At 45.1% G+C, this 21,968-nt stretch overlaps 5 protein-coding genes and 1 long non-coding RNA gene across 16 annotated transcripts; 3 read left to right on the forward strand and 3 right to left on the reverse strand.

Moving 5' to 3' along the window:
• Positions 1-741: 741 nt before the first annotated feature.
• On the reverse strand, positions 742-14,201 carry LOC125535337 (uncharacterized). 2 transcript variants are annotated; one of them, XR_015615648.1, is made up of 4 exons: positions 5,328-5,467; positions 4,253-5,184; positions 3,589-3,887; positions 742-997 (listed from the first exon to the last, which is right to left on the reverse strand). It is a non-coding gene; the product is annotated as an uncharacterized LOC125535337 (long non-coding RNA). The 2 variants fall into 2 exon arrangements; XR_015615649.1 differs by lacking the exon at positions 742-997 and adding an exon at positions 12,600-14,201 and having other exon boundaries at positions 3,537-3,887; positions 5,328-6,334.
• Positions 3,827-5,390, forward strand: LOC125535335 (protein FEZ-like). The gene is made up of 3 exons (XM_048698388.2): positions 3,827-4,004; positions 4,298-4,605; positions 4,703-5,390. The coding sequence occupies exons 1-3, from the start codon at positions 3,827-3,829 to the stop codon at positions 5,378-5,380; spliced, it is 1,164 nt and encodes a 387-aa protein (XP_048554345.2). The 3' UTR covers positions 5,381-5,390.
• Positions 7,954-9,590, forward strand: LOC125535336 (protein FEZ-like). The gene is made up of 3 exons (XM_048698389.2): positions 7,954-8,211; positions 8,529-8,833; positions 8,926-9,590. Exons 1-3 carry the CDS (start codon positions 8,034-8,036, stop codon positions 9,586-9,588), a joined length of 1,146 nt encoding a protein of 381 aa, XP_048554346.2. The 5' UTR covers positions 7,954-8,033; the 3' UTR covers positions 9,589-9,590.
• Positions 9,614-15,818, forward strand: LOC125535333 (uncharacterized). Its single transcript, XM_048698387.2, has 5 exons — positions 9,614-10,248; positions 10,332-10,388; positions 14,191-14,480; positions 14,821-15,125; positions 15,217-15,818. The coding sequence occupies exons 1-5, from the start codon at positions 9,848-9,850 to the stop codon at positions 15,805-15,807; spliced, it is 1,644 nt and encodes a 547-aa protein (XP_048554344.2). The 5' UTR covers positions 9,614-9,847; the 3' UTR covers positions 15,808-15,818.
• On the reverse strand, positions 15,121-17,948 carry LOC125535332 (uncharacterized). Of its 9 annotated transcripts, none has more exons than XR_015615647.1 (6): positions 17,816-17,948; positions 17,419-17,535; positions 16,428-16,513; positions 16,145-16,338; positions 15,755-15,821; positions 15,121-15,595 (listed from the first exon to the last, which is right to left on the reverse strand). XR_015615647.1 is itself a non-coding variant. In XM_087542939.1 (4 exons), exons 1-4 carry the CDS (start codon positions 17,941-17,943, stop codon positions 16,286-16,288), a joined length of 384 nt encoding a protein of 127 aa, XP_087399065.1. In that variant the 5' UTR covers positions 17,944-17,948; the 3' UTR covers positions 15,121-16,285. The 9 variants fall into 9 exon arrangements, 1 of the variants encoding a protein (XP_087399065.1); XR_015615644.1 differs by having other exon boundaries at positions 15,121-15,620; XR_015615646.1 differs by having other exon boundaries at positions 15,755-15,854.
• A 115-nt stretch (positions 17,949-18,063) lies between these two features.
• Positions 18,064-21,446, reverse strand: LOC147983418 (pentatricopeptide repeat-containing protein At1g10270-like). 2 transcript variants are annotated; one of them, XR_007294646.2, is made up of 2 exons: positions 18,515-21,445; positions 18,064-18,392 (listed from the first exon to the last, which is right to left on the reverse strand). XR_007294646.2 is itself a non-coding variant. In XM_048698386.2 (2 exons), exon 1 carries the CDS (start codon positions 21,399-21,401, stop codon positions 18,567-18,569), a length of 2,835 nt encoding a protein of 944 aa, XP_048554343.1. In that variant the 5' UTR covers positions 21,402-21,446; the 3' UTR covers positions 18,064-18,392; positions 18,519-18,566. The 2 variants fall into 2 exon arrangements, 1 of the variants encoding a protein (XP_048554343.1); XM_048698386.2 differs by having other exon boundaries at positions 18,519-21,446.
• Between the last annotated feature and the right edge of the window lie 522 nt (positions 21,447-21,968).

Genomic DNA, 21,968 nt, shown 5'->3' on the forward strand with positions numbered 1-21,968 from the left:
CACCCTTCTATCTTTACCGTCCGTGTAAGAGCCAGCGCATTGAGATCTGCACCAGGTCCTGAACCGCTGTTTGATTAACAGGTCTATGAAATTGCTAAGCGCAGGAGGCAGGAATTGTTTGAATCGCATGTGAGCCTAGTGTCGCACTGTTCATTTTAGGCAGTATCAGCCGCGTCTGTGAGCGGCAAGTCTACATCAGAATTGTCACATCGTCCTTGTCGCATGTGAGCCAACGAGTAAAACACATGCTAGAGTGTGTGTGTCTGAAGCAACAAGACTAGAAGAGCAGAGTAAAAAGGCCATTTACTTTTTACTACTTATAGTGGGATCTTCTCTGAGCAATGCATATACACTGTTTACAAAATATTGATCAGGAAATAGATATAGGAGAGGACACTGTTTATGACTTGTCTGGTTCTCACCTCTTTGCTGCTCTACAAGATGGTTTAATAAAGAAATGAGAACCGGCAGTGGTGTGAAACAGCTAGGGACCCATATTGTCTGTGAATTGTCCCTTCAACCTGGGAGACGCGTCACCTCCTGCCAGGCTGATGCTACATCCTACTAGCTGCACCGTTTGTATGGGTAAATAGGCTGCTTAATTAAACCGAGACTGCAAATAGACCACTGCTGGACAGAGAACAGCAAGGGGGTGCCGGGGCTCCCGGGTGCTATCACACCTTTCCGGAAAAAAAATGTGTTCTGTTTTCAAGAAAAAAGAACGCACTGGCACAAGTAACAGAAGTCAATACTATCCATTGGCAAACAAAATAAATATAAACATCGTAAAGAAGTAAATGGCATTCATATAAGAAAAGAAGGACCTCAAGCTCTTCCTCAGCTTTACGCTTACAAGCTGTAGTTTCTGTTTGTCCCAGATTACTCCCAGGGATATGCTTCAGCGATAATATTTGACCTGAAACAGTTAAATCTTACTGATTTGTCTTCACTTGATGAGATGCCATCCGGTGAACTCCATTAGATACTGTTAGAAGAGCTGAAGAGGAAACAGTGTGATTATTTAAAGCAACCTCGGCAGGTTTCTGAAGTGAACTATATAAATAAGAGTCCAATCGATTTGCAGGTGGAAGAACAACAGTTGAATTGGGAACCATGCACCCTGTCAATTTAAAAATATCATACGCGGCATGCTTCTCAGCAACATCTAGATAGTTCCCCAGAAGTCCCCATTCAACCAGTTCTGCGTGGCGATTTGTGCACACTTCTGAAATATGGCTAGTTTCTTCACCGGGCAAAGTAAAAGCCACTACAGAATTTCTTTCAGCAGACGAGGATCTGAAAGAAGTTGCCTGGCATCACTGGGCACACCTCCTGCTTGAGCGTCAGTGGAAACTGTATTTCTTTGCCAGTTGTTCTGGAAGAACAAGGACCCACACCACCAGGAAAAACGAACAATGGTACTGTATTTTTATTTTCTTTTTATGTGGGACACCTGAATTCCCATTCCTTCTTTCCATTGATACAACTTCTAAATTCATCCACAATTACTCTGATGTCAACATTCTCACCTTCTTGAGGTTGGGTGATTCCAGTTCTCCAAAACCCCAAAGAGTAAAAACAACGAACTGGCCTTTAGTAGTCTAAGAAATAACTAGGATTAGGGCGTACAAGAACCTTCTCACGTGAAAATTGCTCCAGCTGAATCAACAAGGAAATTATATATTACTCCCTCCATCCCATAATGTAAGACGTTTTTTGACACTAGTGTAGTGTAGTGTCAAAAAACGTCTTACATTGTGGAACGGAGGGAGTACAACACAGCTCACTGTGTTAGAACTTAGAAGTACTAAATGTATCTGTCAATCTCCTTAATACAAGTGTACGAAGTCGAGATTCGACCCATCCTTTATAAATCCTGAGGTCATCTTCGTTTCTTGCTATGATCTCATCTTTAGATAGTTTTTATAATATTTGAAAAGTGGAAAAATGGCTCAAACAAAGCTTTCCAGTCTGCCCTCATTTCATCTATGGCCTAGAGTGAGTCATTGAATTGAACTGACATTTGAAGCAAAACAAACTAAACAAGCAGAGTTGAGTAAAAGCACTTCTGTTTATATCTGCAAATAGCTCAAGTTCTAAATAAATAATTTCCTTTCTGGGAAAATAAATAAATAAAACAAGTTCACAACTCATTATACAGACAAGAATGCAATGTTCTAAAGAAACAGGCAGACTTAAGACAACTTTGAATGCCTTCGCTCCCTACAAACTCATGATATACATTAAACGCTCTTATATTGTGGGATGGAGGGAGTACTTAACAAGTGAACAGTAGTAAAAACATTTACCTGCCAGATTATATAAAGCAATTTTGTCCATACTCGATCTTAAATTATTTAAGGTTCTTTGCCCACTAACAGTAGCAGTTTTAATTAGTTGACTAAGTCACTAAGCAAATGTAAAACAAATCTACCTATCAGATCATATAGGCCTGTTCAAATTCTTCAAGGATCACATGCTTAGTGCTGATTGATACATTATAGCTGGAATTCATACAAGGATAACCAGGTGCATAATTATAGGCATAAGATAACCCCTGTCCTCATCCGAGCCCCGACCGCGGACAAGTTGGTGCACATTGTGCAGCAGGATGATTATCTGCCCCATGTCCTCATCAGAGCACCTGGAGAGCTTAAGCATATCTATTCAACCTGCTGCTATGTTCAAGCTTGTAGTCTAATATAAAGGACACGTAACCATATGATCCTTGGAGTGTGGAATGGGGCAAGAAACAATTGTGACCAGCTTGCGGAACCAAGCTGACTCGCCGCTGTTGGAGCAAACTGGACCACTTTCCGCCGTGGCAACTCAAGCGATTAAAATTTAGTCTACAAAACTGTGCTTAGAATATATATATAAGAACCTTCTGTTCTGACACTCACTAGCAGAGTCAATCACGCTAGCTTGTAAAAAAGTGCAAAATAAAAAACACTGGTAACGCCATCACTACCTCCACACGCTGTACCAGTCCCTCTCACACGCTCACATACACACACACATCCAAGCTTATCCTAATTAAATAAAAAGTATATATTAGTGCCCCAAATCCTAGACTAGTCAGGAAAACTGCATAAGAAATCGTGTGAAACGGAGAATTTGGTTTCAGATATCGATATCAAAAGAATATAAATATTCATCGACTTTTCATGAAGCCAAAGGTGATCAAGAAGAGTTGCATAGTTTCAGTTACTGCCGTATATCAGAGTACTATGTATTAGTTTTTTGTTTATCTAGGGAGGTTAAAGCTGAAACAATAAATCAGAAGTAAATCTAGAGGGCAAGAGTTGCACGGTTTAAGCACGTTTTGACTGTCATACATGAATATTCTAAGTGTGAACTGAAAGTGACTGGCATCCTTTCATGCCACTCAGCTTGTCTTTGTTGAGATACTAATCCAGCATTAAATTAATAGTGACAGCTGCCTGGAAGTGACTGGCATCCCTTGATGCTACTCAGCTTGTCTTCATTGAGACACTAATCCAGCATTAAACTAATCATGGCAGCTTTCAAGCAGAGAATGAACTAAAACGAATTGTTAAATGAAGAACAAAATCCTTCAGTTCAGACCTGTAGCCTGTGGGCCTCATCCAGTCACTCCACGTAGCTCAAGCCTCATACATACATATATAAATACACATGGTGTGTACGCAGTAGATTGCATCGCAGTATCTGTAGTGCACATCTCCCGGCGATTGTCTTCACCTCAGCAGCTTCATCCCAAGAAGCCATTCACTAGCTTATTGCACAAAGGATAGCTAGCCTTTGCAAGTTTGTGCAAGTTGAAGAACTCGTACCTTTGTGAGATATGGAGAGCAGAAATGATGTCAAAGCAGATGAGATCCTCATGCCTGGGTTCCGGTTCCATCCTACCGATGAAGAGTTGGTTAGTTTCTACCTCAAGAAGAAGATCCAGCAGAAGCCCATCTCCATTGAGCTCATCAGGCAGCTGGACATCTACAAGTTTGATCCATGGGACCTCCCAAGTAATTAAGCTTGCATCCTTGTTTATACTACATCTTTTTTATTTCTCATGAATAGCTAGATTAGGATTCAATAGGCTACTTTTGAGTTTTCAAAGCTTCGTATGGAGGCTGATTCAACACAAGTTGGTTTCCTTGATCCTTAGTTAAGTTGGTTTCATCCGTCTAGTGGAGTTTCAGTTGAAAGAAATCAGCAGTAGTATTAATCATCTTCGCATGGCAAGCTAATCTAGAATAGATGAGTTACTCACCATACTGCAAAGTCTAACAACTTGACTGTTCCTTCTCAACAACAGAGCTTGCGAGCACCGGCAGTGAGACGGAGTCGTACTTCTACTGCCCAAGGGACCGCAAATATCGCAATAGTGCGAGGCCAAACCGGGTCACAGCAGCTGGGTTCTGGAAAGCCACGGGAACAGATAGGCCAATTTACTCCTCCGAGGACACCAGGTGCGTAGGCCTGAAGAAGTCCCTTGTCTTCTACAAAGGCAGAGCAGCAAGAGGGGTCAAAACCGACTGGATGATGCACGAGTTCAGGCTCCCTTCGCTCGCCAATACGTCACTTCCCAAGAGTAGGCCGATCGACAAGAACATCCCGCTCAACGTACGCATTTCAATTCATATTAGTATATATAGTTGCAGAGCTAAATTCCAACGTCATGTCAAATTCTGAAAGCCGCCTTTTCTATTGCCGAAAACAGGACTCTTGGACCATATGTAGGATCTTCAAGAAGACCAGTTCGATGGCGGCGCAACGGGTGCTATCTCACACTTGGGGGGCTCCATTGCCTGGGGCAACTGAGCAAGATCTCTTCTCCGCCCTGCAACCGGTGCAAGCTTTACATTTTGCTTCAGAGAGCTCCTCCAGCTCATTGCAAGTTGCTGCTGCGCTACCATCAAATCAGTTCAACGGCAATTACGGCTTTCAGGGACAGCACCAGCAGTTTCAGAAACCCAGCAACACACAAGAGGATGGCTCTTCATGCAGGGTCATAAGCTTCAACAGTGATCCATCTCTGCAAGTCCTGAAAGGTCCCATAATCTTGCCATTCCAAACACAGCCGCCATCACAGAAGCATGGGCGCGCTGCACCACCGCTCTTCTTCGACATGCAGTCTGGGCAGCCTGAGCAGACTACTGGCTTTTTGACTGGTTCTTCTGCAGATGTAAATGCCGACATGAGCTGCAGGGACCAAGAGTCAGCCACAACAAAGCATGGCAATACTTTCAGCATGAACAGTGAGCGGGAGGATGCAGGTCTGGGGAGACTCAATTTCCCACTCGATTTAGGAGCAGACTCTTCAGATGACTGGGAGTGCAACATACCTTGGGAATCCTTTCTTAGCCCAACAGTCCCTGCTGAGATCACACAGTACTAGATACCTAGCTTGCCCTGCACAGAGTCACCTTCATATTGTTAGCATTTCTGTTAGCAAAGGCAGCAGCTATTGTTTGTTCAGTTTTGGGTTAGATGTATTGTATATACTAGTAGGCTATACCCTTGTTAACAGCAAAGCTAACATAGAGAAGGACGTATATATAGTATATACATACATTGGGCATATTGTGTATATGAAATACGTTTTAAGCTGAGTGCTGCTGTGATGCTCTACTTTGAGTGGAGAGTAATTAACATACGTACAAGTCACATACTTGCACTGGATTGGCAAACCCTGAAACTTGCAAGATACTGAAAAGATGGGAAATGTATCGTCTTTCATTTTCTAACATGTCTAAATTTCGAAGGAAATACTGATTTCGCTTCTCATGGCTTCAGTAGATGACGATGAATCACTTATCAAGATTTTCCAAGGCTCTAGGAAACAATAGGCATCATAGACAGGAATAAAAAGGAAAGTTAGTTCAACAAAAGAAGTGCCTTTGAAAATGCATCCTCATGGCTTTGCTTTGCATTAACTATTATAAAAAGCACATTTTACCACATGCATCAAGATTCTTTTTGGGATTCAGGCTGGTACTATGGGACTACCGACGACGACTGTGCACCTAGTTTAAAGACAATAAAGAATTTCAAGCTTGTGGAAGCAAGGATGCGTGCATACTTTGAAGAAACAAAATAACACAAAACTGGCGGAAAATGGTTAGCGAAAAGAACATGATGCAGTCATAACACGAAACCATGGACCAAGCGTGCAAGCCACTGGAACATAACTTCTTGGATATCTAAAAGCAGAGATGATACTGGGCAACAGCAAAGTCGTGATATGCAGTCATCGCAAGTTGACCTCTCAAATTCCAAGCATTCATCAACCAAGTAGGACCATACAGCTGTGAATCTTCTTGTCATTAAGTCAATTCCCAAGAACTTATATCTGCAGCAGAAAACAACTCTTTGGTAATGATGTTTCAAGGGTTGTACTTGCTTAATAATTTCACTGAGGAAGTTACAAAACACATAAATGAAGAGTGAGAAAATTTTCAAAGATACCGTACATGACCTGAACAAGCATTTTGTGCAAAGGCTGTAGTTTAAATTGAGAAGATATCTGGGGATGGTGGTAAGAAAGTTAATTCTAGATCAAGACTCTAAACATGAACTTGGTGAATGTTGGTTGCACATCTGCACTTGCACATGTTTATTACAACCATAGCAAATAAAAAGCTGAAGTGGATTTGCAGAACACAGGGCACCGCAAATCCACAATCATCCTGGCAACCGGCATCCGACAGAAGTAGCAGGAGCAGCAAAGATAAGCTGTCTTACAAGTTAAGCAAACATCAAATACTGGATACAATTAACAGCGGGTAATGAGAAATTGAGTAGTTGTACAAGTGCTGAGATATGTATGACTAGTCAACTCATGAACAAATATTACTATGATGACTGTACGGGCTTGAATGTGTGCATATTTTGTACTAGTACACTCGAGCAGCAGAGCTGGACATGACCAGCATGTGCGCGGTTAACCAAGCTGATGTACTCACTGTTGGAGCAAAGCTAGACCGTGCGCCTTTCCGCCATGGCAACTCAAGCGATTAAAATTTAGCCTACAAAACTGTGCTTAGAATAAGGACCTTCTGCTCCAACACTCACTAGCAGAGTCACACACGTTAGTTTATACAAAAGTGCAAAAGATCACACTCGGCATCACTAAAAAAATGTAAAAAAGGAAATTACACTGGCAAGGCCATCACTATCTCTGGGTAATCAACCCGTACGCTTTACTCTCTAACACACACGGCGCACACGCATTGAAGCTTATCCTAATCAAATAGTACAAATTACATATGAATGCCCCCAAAGCCTAGATCAGTTAAGTAAAATCACATAAAGTCACGTGAAACGGAGAAATTTGGTTTCAGATATTAAATGAATATAAATATTCATTGACGTTATTTTAAGCCAAAGGTGCTCCAGAAGAGTTCCATAATTCTGGTTACTGCATATACTGGGGTACTATGTATTAAAATAATCGTTTATCTGGGAAGGCTAAAGATGAAACCAAAAAAAAAAAAAATCAAAATCAAATCTAGAAGGCAAGTGTTGTACAGTTTAAGAACGTTTTGACTGCCATACATGAATATTCTAAGTGTGAACTGAAAGTGGCTTGCATCCCTTCATGCTACTCAGCTTGTCTTTGTTGAGATACTAATCCAGCATTAAATTAATCGTGACGGCTGCCTGGATGTGACTGGCATCCCTTGATGCTACTCAGCTTATTAAACTAATTGAAAGTGTAATCGATCCTACACTAATCATGGCAGCTTTCAAAGAGAGAAGGAACTAAAACGAATTATTAAAGGAAGACCAAAATCCTTCGGACCTGTGGCCTGTGGACCTCATCCAGCCGCTCCAGGTAGCGCAAGCCTCGTATATAAATACACGTCGTCTGTACGTAGTAGACTGCATCCCAACATCTGTAGTGCGCATCTCTTGGTGATTGTCTTCACCTTAGCAGCTTCATCCCAAGAAACCATTCACTAGCTCGCTGCACAAGCAGTACAACAAGGACAACTAGCCTTTGCAAGTTTGTCGCCAGTTGCAGAAGTACTCATACTTTTGTGAGAGATATGGAGGGCAGAGATGATGTCAAATCAGATGAGATCCTCATGCCTGGGTTCCGGTTCCATCCTACCGATGAAGAGCTGGTTAGTTTCTACCTCAAGAAGAAGATCCAGCAGAAGCCCATCTCCATTGAACTCATCAGGCAGCTGGACATCTACAAGTTTGATCCATGGGACCTCCCAAGTAAGCAAGCTTGCATCTACATCTTTTTTCTCATGAATAGCTAGATTAGGATGCAATTGACTACTTTTGGGTTTTCAAAGTTTTGTATCTTCCAAGGAGAGGTTGGGAATTAGGATGCCGATTCAACACAAGTTGGTTTCATTCATCTTTAGTCAAGTAGGAAAACCAGGACATTCTTCTGCTCATCCGTCTAGTGGAGTTTCAGTTGAAAGAAATCAGCAGTAGTATTAATCATCTCGCACGGCAAGCTAATCTATATATGGGTTACTCACCTTACTGCAAAGTCTAACAACTTGACTGTTCCTTCTCAACGACAGAGCTTGCGAACACTGGCGGTGAGACGGAGTGGTACTTCTACTGCCCAAGGGACCGGAAATATCGAAACAGCGCGAGGCCAAACCGAGTTACAGCAGCTGGGTTCTGGAAGGCCACTGGAACAGATAGGCCGATTTACTCCTCCAAGGGCACCAGGTGTGTAGGCCTGAAGAAGTCACTTGTATTCTACAAAGGCAGAGCAGCAAGAGGAATCAAAACCGACTGGATGATGCATGAGTTCAGGCTTCCTTCGCTTGCCGATCCATCACTTCCCAAGAGACCAATCGACAAGACCATCCCACTCAACGTACGCATTTCAATTCATATCCTGTAGTTACATAGCTAAATTCCAATGTTATGTGGATTTCTGAAGGGCACTTTTTCTGTTGCCAAAAACAGGACTCTTGGACCATATGTAGGATCTTCAAGAAGACCAGCTCGATGGCGGCGCAACGGGCGCTGACTCACACTTGGGAGCCTCCATTGCCTGGGGCAACTAAGCAAGATCTCTTCTCCGCCATGCAAGCTTCTCATTTTGCTTCAGAGAGCTCCTCCAACTCATTGCAAGTTGCAGCCGCGGCACCATCAAGTCAGTTCGACAGGAAATATGGCTTCCAAGGACAGCAGCAGTTTCAGAAACCCAACAACACACAGGAGGGTGGCTCTTCATGCAAGGTCATAAGCTTCAACTGCAGTCCATCTCCACAAATTCTGAAAGGCCCCATCATCTTGCCATTCCAAACACAGCCGCCATCACAGAAGCCCGTGCCACACACTGCACCACCATTCTTCATTGGGACGCAGTTTGGGCAGCCTGAGCAGATCACTGGTTTTGTGACTGGTTCTTCTGAAGATGTAAATGCCGAAATGAGCTGCAGGGACCAAGAGTCATCCACAATGAAGCATGGTGATACTTCCCGCATGAAGAATGAGTGGGAGGCTCCGGGGAGACTCAACTTCCCATTCGATTTAGGAGCAGACTCTTCAGATGACTGGGAGTGCAACATACCTTGGGAATCCTTTCTTAGCCCAACAGTCCCTGCTGAGATCACACAGTATTAGATACTTAGCTTGCCCTACACAGATTCACCTTGATATGTTAGCATTTCTGTTAGCGAAGGCACCAGCTACTGTTTGTACAGTTTTGGGTTAGATGTATCATATATATACTACTCCCTCCGTCCGGGAAAAGTTGTCCCTGACGACATTTTGCGAAAATCACCTCCCCTTTCTCCCGACAAACTAGGCAGCCCTCCCTCCGTCTGCTTCTCTGCTCCGTCGCCTCGCCACGCGCCGGCCGCCTGCTCCGTCGCCTCGCCGCATGTCGGCCGCCTTCTCCCCCTCGTCTCGCCGCTTCTCTGCGTCCGCACTAGGAGATCAAGAGGGAAGGGATCTCCTTTTCTGTAAAGCTCGTGCCTTGCCGGCTGCGTCGGCGGCGCTCGATGACCCGCTCCTCGTTCTCGAGCACCCCCTCCAGACCTCGACCTCCGGCGGCGGCGCTCAATGGCCCGCTCCTCGTCCTCGAGCACCTCCTCCAGACCTCGAGCTCCGGCGGCGGTGGCATGGGAAAGACGACCAGGGCATGGGGAAGACGAAGACTTGCTCCAGCAGCTCATCTTGCTCCTCGAGCTGGTGGGCTGATGATGGAGGACCTGCACTCTTGGCTCCACCAGCGCCGCCGCTGCCGCTTCTGCTTCTGCTCCCCGCTCGCCCACAGCGCAGGTCTGTCTTCTGAATTTACAGGTGATGTCTGTCTGTTGAAGCAAGCAGGTGAGCTGATTTTTTGCAGCGATTGGTTTGTGCAGAGATTGGAGGAGGAATGGAGTATTGCAGAGGAATGGATGCTGCTTCTTTTGGTGCAGGTGAGCCATGTATTGGGAGTACGAGTACAGTACTGACAAATTTCAGTTAGCCATGGAGATGGAGTACAGTAGATGAACATACAGTATAGATTCAGTTAGCCTTGCACTTTGCATGCTTCCAGTATTGGTGAACATACAGTAGATAAACATACAGTATAAATTCAGTATAAACAGTATTGGTGATAATTGAGTTCAGTTGGTGACAAAGTCACTACTTTGTGTACACATTGCCTGAATTTAACTTGGAGTACAGTCACTACATTGCTTCTCTGCTTACAAAATTCAGATTGAATTTCACTATCAAAAGAAAAGAAGTGGAGATTAAATGCACAAGCACTTCAATTGTGTGCTTAGTAAAATTACCAAGTTCAGTAAAATTCAGTCTATGAATTCAGTTTACTGTGTGCTCAATTGTGTGCATCGCTGGGACAGTTTACTGTTCATGAATTGGAGTAGATCTCTGCTTACATGTTTTAGGTAGCATCATCCATGGATGCATTCACTATTTCAATCAACTCCTGTAGATTGGGTTCAGTACAAAATTCAGTTAACTCCTATAGAAAAGAGAGATTCCAACTTAATCAATTTAATTCAGTAGAATTTTTTTCCACCTAGTCCCCCTGTTTCCAGGTCAAAATTGAATGTTGACAGTAGTAGTAAGAGTAGAAGAAGAATAATTCCAAATAAACTCAAATAAAGTTAGTCAAAAGTGACTATACAAAAATTTAGTCACAAGTTTGCTTTAGTCAACATTAGCATCCCCAGAACATTCCAAGTTAGCTTCTTCTCACCGGCAGCATGATCAATTGTGTTTGAAATTAATGAACAAATGCAAGGATCAGAAATTGGAGCTTCTTCTCAGCGGCAGCAGCACAAGTAGGGTAGCTCCGGGCAGCAGCACGAGCAGGCCCGCCTGGGAGGAGCAGCAACTTGCAGACGAGCAGCAGGTCGAGGAGAGGAGTGGGGGAGACGACAGGGGCCTCGAGGTTGAGGATGAGCTTCCGTTCCAGGCCCGCTGGGAGCTCTAGGTCCAGGCGCTCGAGACCCAGGCGAGTGCAGGTCCTGGCGGCGGCGCAGGCCCTGGCTGGCGGGAGGGGATAGCGGCGCAGCCCTGGGCGGCGGAAGGGGTGACGGCGGGAGAGGATGGCGGCGGTGCAGCGCCATTCAGCCGTGGAGCCGCCGCCCGTCGAGGTGGTCGCCGCGGAGGAGCAGGTGGACGGCGCAGCTCGCCTCGGGCGACGTTGGTTCACAGCGGTGGTGCGGCTCGCCTCGGGTGGCGTAGGTGGGCACGGGCGGCGGTGGTTCACAGCGGCGGCGCAGGTCGTGGCCGTCGTCACGCGCTCGGCCCTACGACGGGTGCCGACGGTGGCTTGGGCGGTGGACGGAGAAAGGAGGAAGAAGCAACCGGGGGCTGATTAGCAAGAGATTTGAAGATGAAAGGTTTTTTTTGCAAATTTGAAAATGAACTAAGCGCTGGACAACTTTCCCGGGACGGAGGGAGTAGTAAGCTATACCATTGTTAACAGCAGAACTAATAGAGAGAAGGATATGGATATATATATATATACATGCATTCGGCGTATTGTGTGTACATTTTAAGCTGAGTGCTGTTAGCATGCTCTACTTTGAGTGGAGAGTAGTGAACATATGTACAAGTCACAAGTTTGCAATGGATTGCCAAACCCTAAAACTTGCAAGATGCTGAAAAGATAGGAAATGTATCACCAAATGGCTCTTTCTGATAATAAAGTAGGAAATGGTGTTTCATTTTCTAACATGTCTAAAGTTTGGAGGAAATACTGATTTTGCTACCCATGGCTTGGGTAGATGACGATGAATCACTCATCGAGGTCTTCCAAGGCTCTAGGAAAGAATAGACATCATAGACAGGAATAAAAAGGAAGGTTAGTTCAACAAAAGAAGCCTTTGAAAATGAATCCTCATGGCTTTGCTTTGCCTTGACTACTATAAAAAGCATATTTTGTCACCTGCGTCAATATTCTTTTTAGGATTCAGTTTGGCACTATGAGGCTACCAATGACTGTGCACCTAGTTTAAAGACAATAAAGAATTTCAAGCTTGTGATGCAGTCATAACGTGAAACCATGGACTAAGCCTGTGAGCCACTGGAACATAACTTCTTGGATATCTAAAAGCGGAGATAACACTGAGCAACGTTGAAGTAGTGATATGCACTCATCGTAAACTGACCTCTCAAATCCCAAGCATTCATCAACAAAGTAGGACCATACAGCTGTGAATCTTCCTGTCATTACAGTCAATTCGCAGAGAACTTATATCTGCAGCAGCAAACAATGCTTAGGTAATAGTACTTCAAGGGCTGCACTTGCTTAACAATTTCACTGAGAGAGTTACAAAATACAAATGAAGGGTGAGAAAATTCAGAAAGATATTGTACATGACCTGAACAAGCATTTAGAGTAAGGCTGCAGTTTAAATTGAGAAGATATTTGGGGATGATGGTAAGAAAAGAAAAATTATGAGATCAAGACTATAAACATGCACTTGGTGAATGTTGGTTGCACATCTACAGTACAGTAGCAGGAGCTGCGGCAACAAAAAATAAACAAGCTGTCTTACAAAGCAAACATCAAATACTGGATATATTTAACAGCAGGTAATGAGTACTTGAGTAGTTGTACAAGTGCTGACATATGCAAGTATGACTAATTAACTCATGAACAAATATTATTAAATAGTATGATGAGTTGATGACTGCACGGGCTTGAATGTGTGTGTGCATATTTCGTACATTCGAATAGCAGAGCTGGACATGAGCCACTATTAATCATGACCAGCATGTGCACGATTGACCAAACTGATGTACTCGCTGTTGGAGCAAAGCTGGACTGCGCGTGGCAACTCAAGCGATTAAAATTTAGCCTACAAACTGTGCTTGGAGTAAGGACCTTCTGTTCCAACACTGCTAGCAGAGTCATTCACGCTAGTTTATACAAAAGTGCAAAAAGATCACACTGGTAAGGCCATCACTATTAAAAAAATGCAAACAAATAAAGTACACTGGTAAGGCCATCACTATCCCTGGGTAATCAGTCTGTACATCTCTCTCACACACGCACGCGCACACATATTGAAGCTTATCCTAATCAAATGCAAATTACATACAAATGCCCCCAAAGCCTAGACTAGTCAGGAAAACTGCATAAAAAACACATGAAACGGAGAATTTTGGTTTCAGACATCAAAATCAAAAGAGTATAAATATTCATTGACGTTTCATGAAGCCTCAAGAAGAGTTGCAGAGTTCCGGTTACTGCCGTAATTGGGGTACTCCTACTATGTATTATTATGATTTTTTTTATCTGGGGAGGCCAAAGATGAAACACTAAAACTCAAAGCTAAATCTAGAAGGCAAGTGTTGTACATTTTAAGAATGTTTTGACTGCCGCACGTGAATATTCTAAGCATGAAGTGTGAACTGAAAATGATTGGCATCCCTTCATGCTATCAGCTTATCTTTGTTGAGATACTAATCCAGCATTAAACTAATCGTGACAGCTGCCTGAAAAGGACTGGCACCCCTTCATGCTACTCAGCTTGTCTTCATTGAGATACTAATCCAGGATTAAATTAATCGCGACAGCTTTCAAACAGAGAAGGAACTAAAACGAATTATTAAAGGGTGGCCTGTGAACCTCATACAGCCACTCCAGGTAGCTCAAGCCTCGTATATAAATAAATACACATGGTGTGTGCCGTAGTACACTGCATCGCAACATCTGTAGTGCACATCTCTCAGTGATTGTCTTCACCTTAGCAGATTCATCCCAAGAAGCCATTTACTAGCTCACTGCACAAGCAGTACAACAAGGACAAGTAGCCTTTGCAAGTTTGTCGCCAGTTGCATTAGTACTCAGACCTTTGTGAGAGATATGGAGGGCAGAGATGATGTCAAATCAGATGAGATCCTCCTGCCTGGGTTCCGGTTCCATCCTACCGACGAAGAGCTGGTTAGTTTCTACCTCAAGAAGAAGATCCAGCAGAAGCCCATCTCCATTGAGCTCATCAGGCAGCAGGACATCTACAAGTTTGATCCATGGGACCTCCCAAGTAAGCAAGCTTGCATCTACATCTCCTTGTTTATACTACACATCTTATTTTCCTCATGAATAGACTGGGATGGAATTAATTGGCTTTTGAGTTTTCAAAACTTGTATCTTCCAAGGAGAGGTTAGGAATTAGGATGCTGATTTGACATAAGTTGTTTCATTGATCTTTAGTTAAGTAGGAACAAGGACAATCTTGTGCTCATCCATCTAGCTAGTAGAGATTCAGTTGAAAGAAATCAGCAGTAGTATTGATCATCTTCGCATGGCAAGCTAACCTAGAATAGATGGGTTACTCACCTTACTGCAAAGTCTAACTTGACTGTGTTCCTTGTCAACGACAGAGCTTGCTAGCACCAGCAGTGAGACAGAGTGGTACTTCTACTGCCCAAGGGACCGGAAATATCGCAAAAGCACGAGGCCAAACCGGGTCACAGCAACTGGGTTCTGGAAAGCCACAGGAACAGATAGGCCGATTTACTCCTCTGAGGGCACCAGGTGTGTAGGCCTGAAGAAGTCCCTTGTCTTCTACAAAGGCAGAGCGGCAAGAGGGATCAAAACCGACTGGATGATGCATGAGTTCAGGCTTCCTTCGCTCACCGATCCATCACTTCCCAAGAGACCGATCGACAAGAACATCCCGCTTAATGTACACATTTCAATTCATATTATGTAGTTGCAGAGCTAAATTCCAATGTTATGTGGAATTCTGAAGGCACTTTTTTTGTTGCCGAAAACAGGACTCTTGGACCATATGCAGAATTTTCAAGAAGACCAGTTCGATGGCGGCGCAACGGGCGCTGTCTCATGCTTGGGGGGCTACATTGCCTGGGGCACCTGAGCAACAACATCTCCTCTCCGCCATGCAACCGGTGCAAGCTTCCCATTTTGCTTCAGAGAGCTCCACATCCTCATTGCAAGTTGCAGCAGTGGCACCATCAAATCATTTCATCAGTTTCAACTGTGGTCCATCTCAGCAAGTCCTCAAAGGTCCCATCATCTTGCCATTCCAAACACAGGCGCCATCAGGCAAGACCATGCGCACTGTGCCACCACCGCTCTTCTTCGATGCGCACTTTGGGCAGCCTGAGCAGATCGCTGGATTTGTGACTGGTTCTTCTGTGGATGTAAATTCCAGCATGAGCTGCAGGGACCAAGAGTCATCCACAACGAAGCGTGGCGGTAATTTCAGGAACAATGAGTGGGAAGCTCCAGAGAGACTCGACTTCCCATTCGGTTTAGTAGAAGATTCTTCAGATGACTGGGAGTGCAACATACCTTGGGAATCCTTTCTTAGCCCAACAGTCCCTGCTGAGATCCCACAGCACTAGATGCCTAGCCTGCCCTACAAGGAGTGGAAGGTGTGCGCCACCTTCATCTGTCAGCATTTCTGTTAGCAAAGGCACCAGCTATTGTTTGTTTAGTTTTGGATCAGATGTACTGTATATACTAGTAAGCTATACCCTTGTTAACAGCAGTGCTAACAGAGAGAAGGATATATACATACATACATTGGGCGTATCGTGTATACATTTTATTTTAAGGTGGGTAATGGTGTACATTGAGTGGAGAGTACTGAACATATGATAAATCAATGGATTAAATACCCTGATAATAGAAAGGTACAACGATTTGGAACGCTCTAAACTCAAGAGGTCTGTCTCTCACCTGCTAAACATTTAACTCGAGGCAATTAAACCTTTCATCACCACCATCAGGAGTATTTTTCATTGTGTACAAAACAGCAGCGCAACGTCAATTTAAAGGAGCTCTACTTTGTGGCTATCTTGTCTTTGGTTTTCTGAATTTTCAGGACCTTCTTGGCAATCTTCTGCTCTTTGACCGAGAAAGCACGAATAATCCTGCACAGACATAGTTGCAACTTATGAGTACAAGATGACAGATTATTGAACTTAAAACATATGCATATATCTAGCTTTTATTTGCTCACCTCTCTCTAAAAGCAGTTCCAGAAAGCCCTCCACCATAAGCACTCCTGCGGTTCCTAAAAACCTGGACCTCTTGTACTCAGTACACCTGAGGCGAGGAATCTGAAAATGAGAACTTGCAGTACAATGCCACATAATTGCTTTCAACGACCAAATTATCTCATTCATCTTGCAGTACAATTTCCTCCTAATGCAACCAAATGAAGTGTATGTGCACACGGGTGATAGATGAAAGCATATTTTACTACATGTATCAAGCTTCTTTTTAGGATTCAGGAAACTTCAGAGTTCATGATTTGGAGTGAAGCAATGGCAGTATGGGGCTACCAACGACTGTGTGCCTAGTTCAAACAGACAACAAGGAATTTCAAGCTTGTGGAAGCTAAGATGCATGCACACTACAAAGAAACAAAAGAAGATAAAATTGGTGACAAATGGCTAGGAAAAACAACATGATGCAGTCATAACGTGAAACTGTGCGCTAAGCTTGTGAGACACCAGAACGTAACTTCTTGGATATCTAAAAGCAGAGATGATACTGGGCAACAATTGAAGTAATGATCTGCACTCATCGTAAGCTGACCTCTTAAATTTCAAGCATTCATCTACAAAGGAGGACCATACAGCATGTGAACCTTCTTGTCATGACAGTCAATTAGCAAGAAATTATATCTCAAGCAGCAAATAATCTTTGGCAATAATAAGGGCTGTACTTGCTTAACAATTTCACTGAGGAAGTTACAGGACGCACAAATGAAGAGTGAAATCACACAAAAATTTCAAATATACTGTACATGCCTGGAACAAGCATTTAAAGTAATGCTGCACATTAAATTGAGAAGATATTTGCGGATGGTGGTAAGAAAATTAATTCTAGTCAAGACTCTAAACATGCACTTGGTGAACGTTGGTTGTACATCTGCACTTTCACTTGTTTATTACAACCATAGCCAATAAAAAGCTAGTGTATCACCAAGTGGACCTGTCAATTACCAGATTCCATGAGCTATTCTTGACCCAAAAACACTTGCAGAACACAGCACACCACACTCATCCTGGCATCGGGCTTCCAAGATAAGTAGCAGGAGCAGCACCACCAGAATCAACAAGCTGTCTTATAAAGCAAACATCAAACACTGGATATAACTAACGGTGGGTAATGAGTAGTTGTAGAAGTGCTGAAATATGCAAGGAACTTGACTAGTCAACTCATGAACAAATATTATTGACTGTACAGGCAAAATGTGTGCATACTTTGTACATTTGAATGGCAGAGCTGGACATGAGCCACTACTACATCATATAGATCATATTTCTTAATTAAGCTACATTAGCCATTAAATAAAAGGCTATTTCCAAAAATTGAACCTTGTGCAGAGTGCAGACTTACTCTTCTAGTAAGATCATCAGCCATGTATCCAATAGACAGCATCCAAAAGTAAGATTGTAGTGGCGTCGACCATCATCTGTTTCAAACAGAAGATTTGGCAACGGCATACCATTGTCAATGGTGAACATGCAGTGCCAATAACAGATATATGGGCTTAATTTCTAGTTCTGGCGTCATTTTAAACATAAAACCAAAAACATGTTATGGAACCAAAACTGAAAGAAACACCAGTCTATGCAATGGACATCTCTGTGATAAAACAATATCATATCAAATTCATACTACGTACAAGGTACTCCAAATAAAATTGCTCATACTGCTAAAACCCTCACTAACTGTTCAGGTGGATCCGATGATCCAACTCATTGTGAATGTGAATTCTCAAGCCCAATTATTACAATCCTATTATTGACCAATGATGGTCAAATGTGCAAATGATGACAGCCAACAAATCTGAAAGTTACTAGAACCCGACCCATTTTAAGCACCCGCTTCCAGCAGTTTTCAATCCACTAACAGACCATTCCATCCGTGCAGCAGCTTGTTAACAAAGATAAGAATTGTTTTTGGCACTTTCCTGCAAGTAGCAGAACATAAACATCAGTTGGGTCTAGAAATAAGATCAAACACTTGCACACATGGAATAAAATGTGAAATCAAATGGCATGAACACTGTTTAATTAGGGACACATGCAGTACCTACTCATTAACTTAGGGTATATTTGGTTTGGAGCCCAGGGTTGCAAAAAAACTAGTAACGCTGACTGTATTTGACAGCCATGTTGTCTGGGGCCTCAGCAGTCTGCGGTGGCTGAGTGCTAAATGCTGGTCCACCTTGACAAGAAGATCCAAGCTGATCATGCTCATTTCCTATGTGGCCATAGTGTGGGAGACTCTGAGCAGAGCCCAAACTAGACCGTGGTGCTTCAGGGGCACCAAATGATGGCTGTGATGGCTGAGAAGCACCATACCCAGGCTGTTGCGCTTGATGAGTACCATACCCAGGCTGATGACCTTGATGAGCCCCATACCTGGGCTGTTGCCCTTGATGAGCCCCATACCCAGGCTGTTGTGCTTGATGAGCCCCATACCCAGGCTGTTGCGCTTGATTGGCGCCATATCTGGGCTGTTGCGCCTGTTGGGCGCCATATCCGGGCTGTTGCGCCTGATGGGTGCCATATCCGGGCTGTTGCGCCTGATGGGCGCCATATCCGGCCTGTTGCGCTTGATGGGCGCCATATCCAGGCTGCTGCGCTTGATGCGCACCATATCCAGGCTGCTGCGCTTGATGAGCACCATATCCAGGCTGTTGCGCTTGATGAGCACCATACCCAGGCTGTTGCGCTTGATGAGCGCCATGGCCTGGCTGTTGTGCTTGGTGAGCACCATACCCTGTCTGCCATGGACGAGATGTGCCAAACCCAGGATGTTGAGTCTCATGAGCAACATGTGGTGGTTGCTGCAGTCGACTACCAAACCCAGGCTGCAGTGGTGTAGCTGAGCCAAAATTAGGTTGCTGAACTTGAGGAGCACCAACTGTTTGCTGCCAAGGGCGAGAGGTACCAAACTCTGGCTGTTTTCCATCTTGAGGCAGGGCAATCCCATGTTGTTTTTCTTGAGGAGAAGAAATACCATGCAGCCATTTATTAGAAGCACCAACATCTGTTTTTTCAACTTGTTGGTTTCCAGACACGGGCTGCTGAAGTTTAGGAGACATCCACTCGGGTTGCCGCACTTGAGATGCAGCATTGGCAGGATGAAATGGTTGTGGAGAACCATAACCTGGTTGGCCTTGGTTAGGTGTGTAGCTGCCCCGTGTCTGATTAGATGCAAATCCTGGCAACCCCTGAGGTGAACTGCGAGGGCGAACCTCTGGTCTTGGCTGAGGAGGCAGTGGCACTGGTTTTTCTTCAAAAGCTTTCTCGATCTCTTCGTGCCGATCGGCATTCTTGAAAATCTCACCGACAGACTCCCGGAACTCAGGAGTTGCGACAACACCACTCCTTGCCATGTCCCTCACCAGGTCCAGTGCTCTATCCAATTCCCCTTCCTTGCACAGTGCATTAACCAGGATTTCAAATGTTGTTGTGTTCGGCTTGATCTCCTTGTCAGACATCCTTCCGTACACCTTCAAGGCATCATCAATCCGGCCAGCTTGTGAAAGTCCTTCAAACATTCTATTGAAAAAGCCGATGTTGAACTTTGGGCCGTGCTCCCTCCCGTCTGCCATTTTGTAAAAGTACTGAATCGTGTCATCCACACGACCTTCCTTGAAGCACAAGTCGACCAGGAAAGTGTAGGTGTACACATCTGGAAGCACCGACTTGCTCTCCATCTCCTCAAAGAGCTTCTCTGCCTCTGCAAGCATCCCCTTCTCACAGAGCTTCCCGATGATGTTGTTGAAGCAGCCGACGTCCATCTGGACGTTCCTCCTCGGCTGGCGGTGGAACACCTCAATGGCATCCTGGAACCTGCCCTCCTTGAAGCACTGGTTGACCATGACATTGTAGGACTCGCTGTTCATGCCGATGAAGCTTGGCGGGCTGTGGTTGTCAATCATGGTCTCCCACAGGTCATTGGCCTCCTTGTGCTTGTCATGCTTGAAGAGTGTCTCGAGCAGAACGTTGCAGGTGGCGGGCGTCATCTTGAAGTTCCTGTCCAGCAGAGACTTGTAATTCTCCATGGCCTCCTTGTCCATGCCTTTCTTCCAGTAGCCCTCCATGAAGCTGGTGTGCACGACGCCGTCGTACACGGTGGCCTTCTCGGTGAGCTCGGCAAAGAGCTCGAAGGCCTTGTCCCAGTCGTCGAGGGCGATGTAGCCGTCGATGAGGTTCTTGTAGACAATGGAGTCGGCGCCCTGGCCGCGGTGGTACATGCTGTGGAGGAGCTCGAGGGCCTCCTGGATGCGTTCCGCGGCGACGAGCCCCTTGGTGAGGTGGCGGTAGCTGACGGCGGAGGGGGAGAAGGAGGTGGCCCCGTCCAGCATCTCCTGGTAGGCCCGGAGCGCCTCGTCGACGCGGCCGGCCTCGCAGTGGGCGAGGATGAGGGTGTTGTAGGAGACGACGTTGGGGACGATGCCGGAGCAGCGGAAGAAGAAGTCGAAGAGCGCCACGGCGTCGTCGTGGCGGCCCGCGCGGCCCATGGAGGCGGCGACGGCGTTGCAGGTGAAGACGGTGGGGCGCACGCGGGAGCTGACGGCGGCGCGGGCGGCCGCCGAGGCCCCGTCGAGGTCGCCCGAGCGGATCAGGGACTGCACGCGGTTGTGGAGGCTGAGGCGCGGGCCGACGAGGGAGGAGGTGGTGTCCGGGAGGCGGGGCGCGTTGGGGTCCCGCGGCGGGGGCGGGGCCGAGGGGTCCCGCCGGAGCGCGTGGAGCGGGGGCTCGATGCGGAGGCGGCGCTTGCGGCGGCGCCGCTCCGCCGCGGCCTCCTCCGCGGAGGAGAAGGAGAAGCCGCGGGCGGGGGCGAGCAGGGCGGGGTGGGGGGTTGGGGTGGTGGTGTGGGGGAGGAGGCGGGGCTGGGGCTGGGGCTGGGGGTGGAGGACGGGGAGGCGGCGGAGGAGGAGGAGACGGCGGAGGAGCGCCGCCATGGTCTTCCGCCGACGAGGAGCAGGGCAGGGGAGGGAAGGGTTGTGGTGGAACGGCGGCCACGGGGGAAGCAGAGCAACCCAAAACCCTTCACCCCCTTTCCTTTCCTTCCCGATGGTTCTCTGTGGGCTTGGGCCATTTCTCCGGGCCATTTCGCTTTCATTTCGCGCTGAAAGGCCTTCGCTTCCTTTAACTAAATGGATATTTTTAGCGCAAATTTAAGAAAAAATGAACTTTAATTAATATGCGTGAAAATTTAAGATACATGAACATTTATTTTAAAAAATTGAACATTTCAATAAAATGTGTGAACAATTTTTGAATAAATATGAACATTCTTCATATCACACTATTATTTTTACCGGTTTAATTTTAAATTTTATATATATATATATATATTAATAAGGAAACTATTTTGAAATAAGATAAAAAAATATTATAAATACATGAACACGTTTTTGCTTCACACACAACTAGTGAAGTAAATAGATTTTCAAAATGTAGTAGTTCAATGGAAAAAAGGGGGTTTTAACCAGGGGAAAAATATAAAAATGGTGGACATCATACGG

The sequence above is a fragment of the Triticum urartu genome, chromosome 2A (assembly GCF_056163025.1).
Source record: "Triticum urartu cultivar PI428250 chromosome 2A, HENAU_Tu73, whole genome shotgun sequence".
In the NCBI taxonomy this organism is placed as follows: domain Eukaryota; kingdom Viridiplantae; phylum Streptophyta; class Magnoliopsida; order Poales; family Poaceae; genus Triticum; species Triticum urartu.

Excerpts from the sequence above, each read along its gene's own strand:
- LOC125535333 (XM_048698387.2), top strand. The coding sequence starts at position 9,848 with ATGTCGGCCGCCTTCTCCCCCTCGTCTCGCCGCTTCTCTGCGTCCGCA. Across the intron at positions 10,389-14,190 it reads TGCTGCTTCTTTTGGTGCAG|ATTCATCCCAAGAAGCCATT; the intron begins GTGAGCCATGTA and ends TCACCTTAGCAG. Across the intron at positions 14,481-14,820 it reads TGATCCATGGGACCTCCCAA|AGCTTGCTAGCACCAGCAGT; the intron begins GTAAGCAAGCTT and ends TGTCAACGACAG.
- LOC147983418 (XM_048698386.2), bottom strand. The coding sequence starts at position 21,401 with ATGGCGGCGCTCCTCCGCCGTCTCCTCCTCCTCCGCCGCCTCCCCGTC.
- LOC125535332 (XM_087542939.1), bottom strand. The coding sequence starts at position 17,943 with ATGTTCACCATTGACAATGGTATGCCGTTGCCAAATCTTCTGTTTGAA. Across the intron at positions 17,536-17,815 it reads CTGATGATCTTACTAGAAGA|CTTGTTGATTCTGGTGGTGC; the intron begins GTAAGTCTGCAC and ends TTTATAAGACAG. Across the intron at positions 16,339-16,427 it reads GGAACTGCTTTTAGAGAGAG|GATTATTCGTGCTTTCTCGG; the intron begins GTGAGCAAATAA and ends ATGTCTGTGCAG.
- LOC125535336 (XM_048698389.2), top strand. The coding sequence starts at position 8,034 with ATGGAGGGCAGAGATGATGTCAAATCAGATGAGATCCTCATGCCTGGG. Across the intron at positions 8,212-8,528 it reads TGATCCATGGGACCTCCCAA|AGCTTGCGAACACTGGCGGT; the intron begins GTAAGCAAGCTT and ends TCTCAACGACAG. Across the intron at positions 8,834-8,925 it reads ACAAGACCATCCCACTCAAC|GACTCTTGGACCATATGTAG; the intron begins GTACGCATTTCA and ends TGCCAAAAACAG.
- LOC125535335 (XM_048698388.2), top strand. The coding sequence starts at position 3,827 with ATGGAGAGCAGAAATGATGTCAAAGCAGATGAGATCCTCATGCCTGGG. Across the intron at positions 4,005-4,297 it reads TGATCCATGGGACCTCCCAA|AGCTTGCGAGCACCGGCAGT; the intron begins GTAATTAAGCTT and ends TCTCAACAACAG. Across the intron at positions 4,606-4,702 it reads ACAAGAACATCCCGCTCAAC|GACTCTTGGACCATATGTAG; the intron begins GTACGCATTTCA and ends TGCCGAAAACAG.